This window comes from Trachypithecus francoisi, unplaced genomic scaffold (assembly GCF_009764315.1).
Source record: "Trachypithecus francoisi isolate TF-2019V2 unplaced genomic scaffold, Tfra_2.0 Contig01461, whole genome shotgun sequence".
Classification (NCBI taxonomy): domain Eukaryota; kingdom Metazoa; phylum Chordata; class Mammalia; order Primates; family Cercopithecidae; genus Trachypithecus; species Trachypithecus francoisi.
Window position 1 is genome coordinate 13,709,857 of NW_022681433.1, and position 13,383 is coordinate 13,723,239.

Consider the following 13,383-nt stretch of genomic DNA (forward strand, 5'->3'; position numbering starts at 1 on the left):
CTATAGTTGTGTGTGATGGTTAATATTAAGTGTCAACTTGGTTGGATTGAAGGATGCTTAGACAGCTGGTAAAGTGTTGTTTCTGGGTGTGTCTGTGAGGGTGTTGCCAGAGGAGATTAACACCTGAGTCAGTGGACTGGGAGAGGAAGACCCACCCTCAATCTGGGTAGGTACCATCCAATTGGCTGCCAGTGCAACTGGAACAAAAGGAGGCAGAAGGTGGGATAAGCTGGCTTGCTGAGTCTTCCAGCCTTCATCTTTCTCCCATGCTGGATGCTTCCTGCCCTCAAACATCAGTATCCAGCTTCTTCAGCCTTTGGACTCTTGGACTTACACCAATGGTTTGCCAAGGGCTCTTGGACCTTCAGCCATGGCTTTCCTATTTTTGAGGCTTTGGAACTGGGACTGAGCCACTGCTGGGTTCCTGGCTCCTCAACTTGCAGATGACCTATCGTGGGACTTCACCTTGTGATCGTGAGTCAATTCTCCTTAATAAACTCTCTTTCCTATGCACATATGTCCTATTAGTTCTCTCCCTCTGGAGTACCCTAATACACTGTATTTTCTTACAAAGATGTATATTGTGAGAAAGTCCTCTTCTCTTGAGAGTACATTGTTTATACTGTAGAGAAAGCACTTTCTACCATGCCACAGGCATGCATGCAGCTGGTTTCGAAGGTCTCCTCAAAATTCTGGCAGGATTAAATTTTATTCCGTACTAAATGACCATAGTCAAATCCTCTAAACCCAACAGCTGCACATTTCAAAATCCAAGTGTTTGTCAGATGTTGCTCTCTGTCTTTTCTGCAATCCTTTGGGGCACTATTTTCTGAAGGTGCTTCTAATTCTTCCTCGTTGAAACAGGGTAGAATGTTCCTAGCATGGGAAAGCTGTGTGAATCAGGACTGTTGGACGTAAGGGACAGAAACCCAAGACGAAGTGGTGACAGCAAAAAATGGGGGTGAGGGCTAGTGAGCACTGGAGCAGGGATCGAGGGCTACTAACTCTTACTTTGTGGCTCCTCTTTGATTTCTCTGTCTGTGTCCACTTTATTCTCTCAGACTGGCTTATTCCCCGGGGCCGGAAACGAGGATGCTGGCAGCACCTGGCTGATGTCTGCCCAGCTCTGTCCACAGGAAGCAAAGAGACTTTTCCTTTTTCCAGTTCTGAAAGTCCTTGGCAAGGAAGGCTTTTGTCCACCCTGAGGGCCCTCTCTCTAGTCAGGGGATGGTCAGCCAGGAGTTTCTACCCCCAACAAAATTTCTATGCCAGGGAGATGGGATTTTTTGAGATGGAAATTCCCTTTGGAGTCACACTAACTAGTAGGGAAATTCAAAAGCAGAATTTCCCAGAAGAGAAAGTAGTACAGACTCCAAGAGAATAGATGGGAGCTTAATGGTCAACATTAAGGTCCCCCGAAGAACACAGTGACAGTTGTGTTGTTTGCCTCCCCAAGTGGACCCCTAGAAAGCTGGGATGGTGAAATTTTACCACTAAATCCTTGCAGGGCTAACTACAGACAGCTCTTCCCTGCAAAGACATCTACTTGTTCATTGTGAAGGACAAAGAATATCCCTTTATGGCAGAAAAAGAAAGCTCCCACCTTAGCATTTCATGTGACCCCACAAATCAGTCTAGTGTCATGCATGATAACCATGTTCACTGGGCATTTGCTATGGGACAGACATGGCACTAAATATTTTATGTGAATATTGTCATTTATACCTCATAGGAACGGTTAGCTCTGTCTTACAAAGGAGTAAACTGAACCTTGGAGAAAGGTGAAGTAATTGCCTAAGTATACTTGGCTCAGAAAATGCAAGGCCAGGATTTGAACTCATGTTCTCCAACTCCAGAGCCCACATGCTTAACCTATCCAATATACTGCCTTAAAACACTCCAGAAAATGGAGGGCTCCATTTGCTTAATCTTCTTAATAATAACTATTTTTGATTCAGCACTTTCTATACATAGACCTGTATCAGGTACTTTACATACATATATACATACATTTATTTAATAGAGTTTTTAAGAGCAGTTTTAGGTTTACAAAAATATTGAGCAGAAGGTACATAAAGTTTCCATATACCCCCCTCATCACAGCCCTCCCACGCCAGTTTCTCCTGTTATGTGAACATCTTGCATTAGTGAGGTGTATTCATTACAATTGATGAGTCAATAATGATACATTATTTTTTATTTTTATTTTTATTTGAGATGGAGTTTCACTCTTGTCACCCAGGCTGGAGTGCAATGGCACAATCTCGGACACAATCACTGCAATCACAATGGCACAATCACTGCAACCTCCGCCTCTCGGGTTCAAGCGATTCTCCTGCCTCAGGCTCCCGAGTAGCTGGGATTACAGGCGCCTGCCACCATGCCTGGTTAGTTTTTGTATTTTTAGTGCAGACGGGATTTCGCCATATTGGCCAGGCTAGTCCTGAATTCCTGACCTCAGGTGATCCACATTTTGGCTTCCCAAAGTGCTGGGATTATAGGCATGAGCCAGCGCACCTGGCCAATACTGATCCACTATTATTAGTTAAATTTCATAGTCTACATTACAGTTTATTCTTCGTATTGTACGTGCTATGGGTTTTGACAAATGCTGGACGGTATGTATCCACCATTACAGTATCATACAGAAGCTATACAGTCCTAAAAACCCCCAGTGCCCCACTTATTCATCCTCCCCTTCACAAGTCCCTGGCAATTACTGGTCTTTTTACTGTCTCCACTGTTTTGCCTTTTCCAGAACATCATATAGTTGAAATCATATAGTATGTAGCTTTTTCAGATTGGCTCATTTCACTTAGAAACATGTATGTTTCCTCCATGTCCTTTCATGGCTCGATACATTGTATGGATGTGCCACAGTTTGTTCATTTACCTATTGAAGGACATTTTGGTTGCTTCCAAGTTTTGGCAATTATGAATAAAGCTGCTATAAATATCGCTGTACAGGTTTTTGTGTGGACAGACATTTTCAATTCATTTGGATAAATACCAAGGAGCCTGACTGCTAGATAGTTTGGTGAGACTATGTTTAGTTTTGTAAAAAACGGTCACATCATCTTCCAAAGTGGCTGTACTGTTTCGCATCCTCACTGGCAATGAATGAGAGTTTCTGTTGCTCCACATCCTGACCTGCATTTGGTGCTGCCAACGTTTTGGGTTTTAGCTATTCAATAGCTGTGTAGTAGTATCTCTTTGCTTTAATCTGCAATTTCTCCAATAGTATATGATGTTAAATATTTTTCCATATGCTTATTTATTATATGTGTATTGTCTTTGATGAGGTATCTATTCAGATCTTTTGCCTATTTTTATTTTATTTATTTATTTATTTATTTTTGAGACAGAATTTCACTCTTGTTGCCCAGGATACAGTGCAATGGCGTGATCTTGGCTCACTGCAACCTCCACCTCCTGGGTTGGGTTCAAGAGATTCTCCTGCCTCAGCCTCCCAAGTGGCTGGGATTACAGGTGCCTGCCACCAAACATGGCTAAGTTTTTGTATTTTTAGTAGAGACAGGGTTTCACCATGTTGGCCAGGCTGGTCTCGAGCTCCTGACCTCAGATGATCCACCTGTATCGGCCTCCCAAAGTGCTGGGATTCCAGGCGTGAGCCACCGTGCCCTGCCATGTTTTTAAAGTGGGGTGTTTTCTTATTACTCAGTTTTAAGAGTCCTTTGTGTATTTTGGATACCAGTCCTTTATCAGATATGTATTTTGCAAAGATTTTCTCCCAGCCTGTGGCTTGTCTTTTCCTTGTCTTAACATTGTCTTTGCAGAGCAGAAGGTTTTTAATTTTAATGAAGGCCAACTTATCAATCATTTCTTTCACAGATAATGCTTTTGCTGCCGTATCTAAAAAGTCATTGCTAGATTTCCTCCTATGTTATCTTCTAAGCGTTTTATAGGTTTGTGTTTTTTTTTTTTTTTTTTTTTTTGAGACGGAGTCTCGCTCTGTCACCCAGGCTGGAGTGCAGTGGCGCGATCTAGGCTCACTGCAAGCTCCGCCTCCCGGGTTTACGCCATTCTCCTGCCTCAGCCTCCTGAGTAACTGGGACTACAGGCGCCCGCCATCTCGCCCGGCTAATTTTTTGTATTTTTTAGTAGAGACGGGGTTTCACCGTGTTGGCCAGGATGGTCTCGATCTCCTGACCTCGTGATCCACCCGTCTCGGCCTCCCAAAGTGCTGGGATTACAGGCTTGAGCCACCGCGCCCGGCCAGGTTTGTGTTTTACATTTAGGCCTATGATCTGTTTTGAGTTAATTGTTGTGTAAGACGTTAGTCTGTGTCTAGATTCGTTTTTTGCATGTGGCTGTCTAGTTGTTCCAGGACCATTTGTTGAGGAGACCATCTTGTCTCCATTGACATGTGTTAGCCACTTTAGATCAGCTATTTATGTGAGTCTAGGCTACTGTTTGGGTTTGGATGATTGTGCCCTCCATACCTCATGTTGCAATTTGATCCCCAATGTTGAAGGTGGAACCTAATGGGAGGTATTTGGGTCATGGGGATGGATCCTTCATGAAATGTCTTTTCTGGGAGTAGGTGGGATGGGGAGATGAATTTTCACTCTATTAGATATCTCCAGAGCTGGTTATTTAAAGGAGCCTGGCCCTTCTCCCCCTCCCTCTTGCTTATACTCTTGCCATGTGATCTCTGCACACACACACACCCCCTTTCATCTTTTGCCATGAGTGGAAGCAGCCTGAGGCCCTCTCCACATGCAGATGTCCAGTCTTGAACTTTCCAGCCATTAGAATTGTGAGCCAAATAAGCCACTTTTTCTTTATAAATTACCCAGACTCAAGTATTCCTTTATAGCAACACAAAACAAACTAAGTCTATTTCTGAGCTCTATATTCTGTTCATCTTTATACACATTTTTCATCCTTACCATGAGGTTCATATGTATCCAGCAGGTAGTAAAATTCTTATTTTGAAAATGAGGAAACTGAAGCACGGAGTGAACAGGCCACTCTCCCCAGGTCAGTAGCTGGTTAGAATTGAAACCCACAGCTGTCTGGCTCTGATTCTGTGCACTTTCCTTGCCCCCAAGGTGCCCAATGGTGCTAGAAAGAGACTTAGTATGTCAACCTTAATCTTAGATGTTGCTCTGTAGGGCCTAAATTGTAGCATCTCCTTTTCTTAATGGTTGCTGGAATCTTGGGCAGCTGCTCTTTGACTGTAATCAAGGCTGCCTGTTACTCATGGTTTCTCTGAACCTGTAATGTGAGTCATGACCTGCCTAAAAACTGGCTTTGCTTAAAACATTTAGCCCACTTTACAGCATCCTCTAATTTTTTTGCTGAGATCTTGTGCATAACTATTTTTTCCCTGGTTCACACTGAATTCTTTTTCCTGAGAAGTCACTTGCTCATCAGGTTTGTGTTATTGAAGACAGGACCTTGCTGAGTGGGAATGCTAAACGGAGCACAGTGCTAAAAGTCTCCTGGGTTAAATTTCACCCATACTCCCATCAGGGCCTGGAGCACTTGCTCTTAGAATTCACAAACATTAACTTCATGTTGGCGCTCTGTGTTGCCCAAGGAGAGCATCTCTATAATCTACGAGATTCTATTTTACTGCCAGAAGTCAACACAGGGAAAAAGAAAGACAGACAGATAGACAGAAAGAGAAAATTCCACAGTCATATTTCAAACACCAAGGCATAGATTTTTTTTTCTTAAGAATATAAGATTTACAAGCTCCAAACAGGGGTGAAACAGTTTGCAGAAGCTCTCACAGCAAATGAACTGGTAGAGTTCAGATTCAAATCCTGATCTGGTGCCAAGGGCAAAGGAGGTGGTCTTTAATCCCACCAGGCTTCTCTCTGTGAGAACGGGACATGCTTACTGTAGCCTCAGCAGAGTAGGCTGCGTGGGATCTGGGAGATCTCCTTCTGTGAGTGGAGGGCATCATTTCACCACTGTGCAATTGAATGAAGATACATTGTTTTATTTATTTATTTATTTTTATTTTTATTTTTGAGATGGAGTCTCGGTCTATCACCAGGCTGGGGTGCAGTGGTCCAACCTTGGCTAAGTGCAACCTCTGCCTCCTGGGTTCAAGCAATTCTCCTGCCTCAGCCTCCCAAGTAGTTGGGACTAGGGGCGTGCACCACCACATCCAGATCATTTTTGTATTTTTAGTAGAGATGGGGTTTCACCATGTTGGCCAGGATGGTGTCAATCTGTTGACCTCATGATCTGTCCGCCTCGCCCTCCCAAAGTCCTGGGATTACAGGTGTGAGCCACCGTGACCAGCCAGATTTGCTGTTTTAAAACAAAGCATATATGGCGGCTTACAATGATGTCAAGCACTGTTCAAAGCACATTACAAAGCTGGGCAGAATGGTGCTCGCCTATATTTCCAGCTACTGGGGAGGCTAAAGTGAGGGGATTGTTTGAGCCTAGAAGTTCAAGGCTGCAGTGAGCTATGATGTTGCCACTGCACTCCAACTTGGTGACAGAGTGAGACCCAGTCTCTAAAACAAAAACAAAAACACATTTTACAACTGCTAAGCCTGTGTTCATTACAGCTTTTTCTGGGGACGGGCATGGTGGCTCATCCCTGTAGTCCTAGATGCTAGTGGAGGTTGAGGCAAAATGATCGCAAGACAGCTGGTATTTGAGGCCAGCCTATGCAACATATCAAAAACTCTTGTCTATATATAAAAAAAAATTAACTAGGCGTGATGACACAAGCCTGTAGTTCTATCTACTTGGGAGGCTGAGGCAGGAGGATCACTTGAGCCTGGGAATTTGAAGTTACAGTGAGCTATGATTGTACCACTGCATTCCGGCCTGGGTGACAGAGTGAGATCCCTGTCTCTAAAAAACAAACAAATGACAACAGCAGCAACAACAAAACACTTTTCTGAAGCTAGCACCATGCAATTATGTACTTTATAAATTGCTAGTCTAATTCCAAGGGAATAGTTCAGCAGCTGACATTTGAGAAGGACCTGTAGAAAGGATTCAAAGGCCACAGACACCGTCCACTGTTTTTGTTTTCCTACAAGATAGAAGAAGGATGGCAGTATTAATTTATGCCCTGCTTACCTATCCCAAGTCCCAGATCACTGGATCTTTAAAGATTATGATTCTTGCTTGGTTTTTGGTACAAAAGGAGACAAGGAAGGAGCTTAAGAGGTGAGCACGGTGTGATTCAGGACTGAAGTTTCGGCCACTTCCTGGGAGGTAACTGCAAAAGTGAGCCGTTCTGACTAGCTGTTTGTGCATTTGCCACCGCCAAGGGGGCACTGGTAGATTCAAGCTTTGGGGCTCTTCTGACAACTGGCAAGGATAAAGTATTAGCAAGGGCAAGGAAATAGCAATAAAATAATCCAATAACAAAGACATGAAGATTTATAGTAGTTTTTAGGCCCGTGCAGTGTTTCAGGCCTGTAACCCTAGGGCGCTTTGGGAGGCCCAGGCGGGAGGATCGCTTGACCAGGATTTCGAGGTTAAGGTGAACTGCGCTCCAGCCTGGGCAACAGGGCAACACCCTGTCTCTAAAAAGAAAAGACAATTTAAACCCTTTAAGTGCATACCAGATCTTTTATTTTGGTGAAGGAAAACTGGTCTCGAGCTCCGCGTGAGCTCCCTGGGGCCCGCCGGCACGGGGTTGGCACAACCGGACCTGCGGCACTAGTTCTGGCCGGGGTGCTGTGGGATCTGCAGGGGACCATAGGATGCTGTGGCGCGGCGGGCTCAGATTGGCGGAGAAGCGGCCACACGCCTGCGGAGCTACTGAGAAGGCGAGCGGAGGTGCAGCCCGCCCGCCCGCCGCGGGAACCGCAGGTTGAGGCGCCGGGCGCGCGAAGACTCAGCTGCCCCGCCCACCAAGGGCGCGTCGGTACTCGGCCGCCGCCTCTGGGCTGGCAGCCGCCGCCGCGCCGCGCTCCTATTGGTGCCCGGCGGTGACGCGGCCGAGCGGGCCGGGGCTGCCTGGTCCGTAGGCGGGCGCCGGGCGCTGGGCGCGAGGGGCGGGGGCCGGGCGCGCGGCTGATGAAACCTGGCGCCGGATTCCGCCAGTCCTCCGCGCCCATTCAGTCAGCGCGGGCAGGTGTGAGCAGCGAGTCAACCGCGAGCAGCTGGTCAACCGCGTGGCACGCGCGCACGCGGCCGCCGGCCCCTGATAGCCGCAGCCTCCACTCCTCTCCCCGCGCGCCGCGCCTCCGCCCCGCCCAGTCTCCCCGGCCGAGCGTCCGTTGGTCCTTGAGCGCGTCCGCCTGTCTGTCCGTCCGCTGTCCTGCTGGAGCCCCGCCGCCGCCGCCGCCGGCTCGGTGAGTGCCTGGCCCCCGCCAACGCAGGGGGCAGCTCCTTGGGCCCGGGTGATCACGAAGGGGGCCCTGGCTCCGCGTGGGGCCGCGGGAGGGCGGCGCGGGAGTGGCGAGGTCCCTCGCGCCGGGAGGGCTGCCATCCTCCGGGAAGGGCCAGGACCTGGACCGGGCGGGACCCGGAGTGGGCGCGCGGGGCCGGTGCCCATGTGGCTGTCGCCTCCACGGAGTCCATTTTGGCTCCTTGAAGCCGCGGCGTGGTGTATGATGCAACATCGAGTGAGTAAGCGTGGGCGACCTGGCGATGCCCGCCCCGCGCGCCTGTCCGGGGACCGGCGCGCCGCTACGCACGGGGTGGTTGGGGTGCGTGGGCGGGCGGCGGGCGCGCTGGCCAGCCCGGGAGGCATCCGGAGCCCGCTGGCAGCGAGGAGACCTTCCCTTACATGGCGCGGTGCAGAGCACCCCGCCCCGCCACGAGGTCTGGGGATATGTCATCAGCCTTGGGTGCGGACCCTGCCCGGCCGCCCGGAGGGTGGTCCCGCGGCAGGTGGCCCGCCCGGGGACTCTGCTGCCATCCCCGCCCGGTGGTCGCCCTGACCTAGAGCAACTAGCCTTCCGCTTGTCCCTAGAACCCGGGACGCGCCGCCTGCACCTCTCGTCTGGGTCCCAGTCCCCAAGATTGCTTCGAGGAAGTCTCCCCTAGGTGGGCTTCTTTGTGACCCAGTGTGGCCTGAAAAGGCCGGGTTCCTCAGGCCCTCCACATGGTTTGGAGTGAGAGGAAGTTCTTCCGCCTTTGGAAAGACACCGTATTCTCAGGGTGTTCCCTTCTGCGTAGTAGAAAACTTCCCGGGCATGGGCAGGTCACAGTCATTCTAAAACCTGCGTGTACACAGAGCGGCAGCTGCACTGTAGTTCAGCTCCTGTAGTTGAACTGCACTGTAGTTCGGCCTGTTGGTTCAGCTCCTGACCCTTTCCAGGGGATGGGGGAACCAGATAGCAGTTGTGTTTGACTTGTGTGACTGGGATAGTCAGACATGTGCCTTTAGGAAAAAAAAATAAATAACCTGCATTTCCCAATACTTACGTCATCACCGCCATGCCCTCATGTGTTGGGTTTTAGTCCAGATAGTTACCAGATGGTTGGGATTTCAATCCCAGGTGTATCTCCCTAAAATATGTGCCTTTTATCTTCCATTCAACTAGTAGAATTGTATATGTCGGCCTCTGGCTGAATGCCCTAATTGTATTTAATTCGATTTATAATTTATTTGGGATTTTTCTTAATATTTCTTGCCCTTTATGTTTGGTTCAGATAATAGGAAACCATGATACATTTATTCCTCTGGTATTTTTAGTTGGTGTCAGTGGAAATTACCGTGATTTTTATATGAACACACCTTCCTGTTAGTAAAATAAAAGGTCTTATTTAAGTCACACGAACAGAATAGAAACTTAGGGGAAAGGTCAACAATAGGTTAAAATGGTTTTAAAAATAGGTTTAGCATATTACGATCACGTTTAATTATTATAAAGGTAAAATTCAAAGGATGTCAAAGGAGTTTTGAGTAAAGAGGACAGGGCTTAATAAGTGGATCAGAAATGTACTCCCTTGTCTGGGTCTGGATTCTAGAGCCACGTGCTTCTGTGCGTATGATTAGGTGAAAAAAAAAGGGTTGAAAGATAAGGTTGTTGACTTCAGGGAGTTTCAATTTTCTATTTGGTACAAAAACTCATTCTTTGATGGAATTAAATACATGTTGATTGATTATGCTGGTCTGTAGTTTATTTTAACCAAAGTCCATACAAATAGGGAACTATGTTGGAGGGCTCAGAAGTATGTCCAATTAAATTAATCCTTTCTCATTATCAACTATGTATTTGGAGAGATTGCTGTTATTCCGAGGGACAAATTTGAAATGTGAGTAAGTGCATCCTTGTTATAGAGAAAAATATTTTTTTCCCTCTCAACCTTGGAGATACTTGGGTCTCGGAGTTATCTCTTCCAGAGGCATCTTCAGAGATGCCTATCACTCCACCTGCTTCTTGGTCCTCACTCCAAGCAAGACCTTCCGATGGGATGTGGTATTTTTCTGTATAGTTGGGCCGTGCAGACCTGGATAGATTTTAAAGCAGATCCAATAGGATTGGCCGGTGGATTCATGGGAGGGTGAGAAAGGTCAAATATGACTCCAAGCACATCGGAGTTGCTGTATTAATGAGATGGGAAGGCTGAGCAAAGAACCTGCTGGATGGAAGAGGGACTTTTTGAAAGTCACAACTGCCCTTTTTAGAACTCTCATCCCCAGGGTCAGGGCTGGAAGACGTGTCTTCTTGGGGCCCCTCAGGTGCCTGCCTGCGTGTTGCAGCCAGCCGTCCACGGTGCTGGCATCCTTCCCCTTCACCTAGCTTTACTGGCTCCTCTCGCCAAATCTGGGGGGTCTCTTCAACCTCTGTCTCCTTGCTGCCCATGGCCTCCCTTTGCTCCTCTGGCGCCTTCTAGTGGGCCGCCTGGCGGTGGGCTTGTCCTGTGGAATGGGAGCCCTCTAAACATGGGGTTCAAAGGTCCTGGGGTATTCCTGGATCATCAGGACATCTGCCTCCTCTCGGGTTTCCCAGGCCTTGGGTGGGGAGGCATCAGATCCCTGGCCATCCTGCTATCCACCCCAGGGTTTGGACCTCTCTTCCAGTGAGGGAACAGAGTAGTAGCTTCATTTGCGGCAGATTATCTGCCTTGTGATAAACTTTAGTGGCCTCCCTTTCTGTTTTGCCATAATCTGCCTCCTCCCCCACCCCCGTACCCAACTACAAAGCAGCCTTGAAAATAACCACCCCTGTGGTTCAGTGTGGGTCATGATCTGTGAAGGCAGGTTTAGTGCATTTGCCAAATGGAATTACCAGAAGGATGGGCATAAAACTGGGAAAGTGATTTGGTGGCTTGCTAGTCGTGTTCATTTCTCTCCCAAAGCATTCGTTCAGATGTGCAGCATTGGCAGACGCGGGGGATGCCGTTTAACTGGCCCATTGGTCAGGCTTTGGTCATCCCAGGTACATGGACTAGATTCTGGCTGGTCTGCGGTTGGCCCCTCCTGCCACACCCAGTGGTTTTCATTGAGCTTTTTTCATGTAATTATTGTCAGAAACAGTGGGGAATGGAAGGTATTGCATTTGGTGAATACACTGGATAACTGGAGCCAGAGCCGTGTGACTGAGGGAAGAGGCTTTCACAGCTTCAATGCAGAATGGGATGATTATCTGCCTTGAAATGAAGGATGCTGCTTTGAGGAACTGAGGGGAGTTAGGACCAATATTGGGAACAGCACTGCTCCTGGCTTCTGGAATCCTGGCTTTGCTTCTCTCTGAGGTAATTTAGACTTCCTGACCCTTATACACTGGCTCCATCTATATATTGGGAGAGCCTGTCCCTCTCAGCCTCACAGTAGTGAAGTTAGGAAGCATGGAGTCCATAATGTTCTTTGAAAGAATAAAGGCACCAAGTCCATGCATTTAAATTTCTCTGTTGAGATCAGTCCTTTTGTTAGCAGCCTGCAGTTCTGACCGTGGCAACCGAAAGTCAAGAGCAAGGAAACCTGGGGGTTTATTTGGAGGTGGGACAGGAGGTCCCTTCTTCTAGTAGGACTGTGTGTGGCTACATTGTCTCTCCATTTTTTTTCTGATTGTCCCCTTGCCCCTCCCTTTCCTGGGGGCACAGAGGGCATGGCAATTTTGTTTCCTAGCTTTCCATATTCCTACTGCAGTGCTTTCTTCAGAATATTTGTTCAGATCGGGTTCTTGGCTGTGAGGACAACCAGCTGCTTTCCTGTTTCTTTAGAAGTGGATCCCCGTGTCCTGCACAGAGAGTTCTGCGTTGTCGAGACCATCTAGCAGTGGTGACTCCGGGAGTGGCCTCTGCTCGATGTGGGGCCTCTGCAACATGAGGTTATGGGGCCTCTACGCTGTGGGGTCACATGAGACGTCATGACCCCTGCTGGCGGAAAGAGCAGAGCCCCAGAGTGGGTTCCACTTATGGGATCAGTGTTTTTTCTGATAGTCCTTGGAAGCACATTTAAATTCTTTTTCATATTGTTTGCATGATAATTGACTTCTAGTGCCTACCTTATAGGACTGAGAGGATTTAAATGAGATAATCCATGCTACGGATTTAACACGGCCTCTGGCACAAGTCTAAATGTTGCATATAAGTGTTGACTATTATACTGGAAAGAAGGCTCAGTTCCTTGATTTAGGCGTGGGAGACATAGATATATCTATGTGTGTATATATATATATATATATTTTTTTTTTTTTTTGGGGAGAGGATTGCGCTCTGTCACCCAGGCTGGAGCGCAGTGGTGCAGTCACAGCTTGTGTAGCCTCCATCTCCTAGGATCAAGTGATCCTCCACCTCAGCCTCTCCGGTACCTGAAACCACAGGTATGTCTCCGGTACCTGGAACCACAGGTATGTACCACCACACCCGGCTAATTTTTATTTTTATTTTTTGGTAGAGGAGGGATCTCATTATGTTGCCCAGGCTGGTCTCAAACTCCTGGCCTCAAGTGATCTGCCTGCCTTGCCTCCCTCAAGTGCTACGGTCGTGAGCCACTTAGCCTGGCCCTGAGAAAAATAATTTTTATAACAACTTAATTTCGCTCTCTCATTTTACCAAGGCATTAAAATGTTGTGCTCTTTCCTTGGGTTTGTATGAATTAGAAGGGGCGCATAGTCCCAGGGTGCTGAAGGAGGGATGTGGGCCTCTGAGGCATCTGCTGACAGGTTCACCATCCCATCTGGTCCTAGGTCTGAGGGAAGGAACAACAGTCTCTGGCTGTTTTGGCTCTGACTGCCTGGATGGACTTGAAGCCATCTCTCTTTGGAATCCTGGTGTCCCCCGGCCATGGGGTGCAGGTTTGCTTAGGTCTCAGACCCACACACCTTGGGCTTAGTGACTCCTAGGACTCCTGGGAAACAGAGCTCACAGCCCCTTTCTTAGTGTTTGCTGTGTGTGTGTGTGTCTGTGTATGTGTGTGTGTATGTGTGTGTGTGTGTGTATGTGTATGTGTATGTGTGTATGTTTGGTGGGAGG

The 13,383-nt window shown here is 47.8% G+C and overlaps 2 protein-coding genes across 2 annotated transcripts in view; one reads left to right on the forward strand and one right to left on the reverse strand.

Annotated features, from left to right (window-relative positions):
* Positions 1-6,223: 6,223 nt before the first annotated feature.
* Positions 6,224-8,718, reverse strand: LOC117097886 (translation initiation factor IF-2-like). The gene is made up of 2 exons (XM_033236352.1): positions 7,572-8,718; positions 6,224-7,033 (listed from the first exon to the last, which is right to left on the reverse strand). The coding sequence occupies exon 1, from the start codon at positions 8,705-8,707 to the stop codon at positions 7,925-7,927; it is 783 nt and encodes a 260-aa protein (XP_033092243.1). The 5' UTR covers positions 8,708-8,718; the 3' UTR covers positions 6,224-7,033; positions 7,572-7,924.
* SLC7A1 (solute carrier family 7 member 1) overlaps positions 8,180-13,383 on the forward strand; it is an 86,653-nt gene continuing 81,449 nt past the window's right edge. The window contains exon 1 of the mRNA XM_033236338.1: positions 8,180-8,306. The gene's annotated coding sequence lies outside the window, so the exon portion shown is untranslated. The remainder of the gene's footprint in view (positions 8,307-13,383) is intronic.

Coding starts and splice junctions, on each gene's coding strand:
- LOC117097886 (XM_033236352.1), bottom strand. CDS start 8,707: ATGCCTCCCGGGCTGGCCAGCGCGCCCGCCGCCCGCCCACGCACCCCA.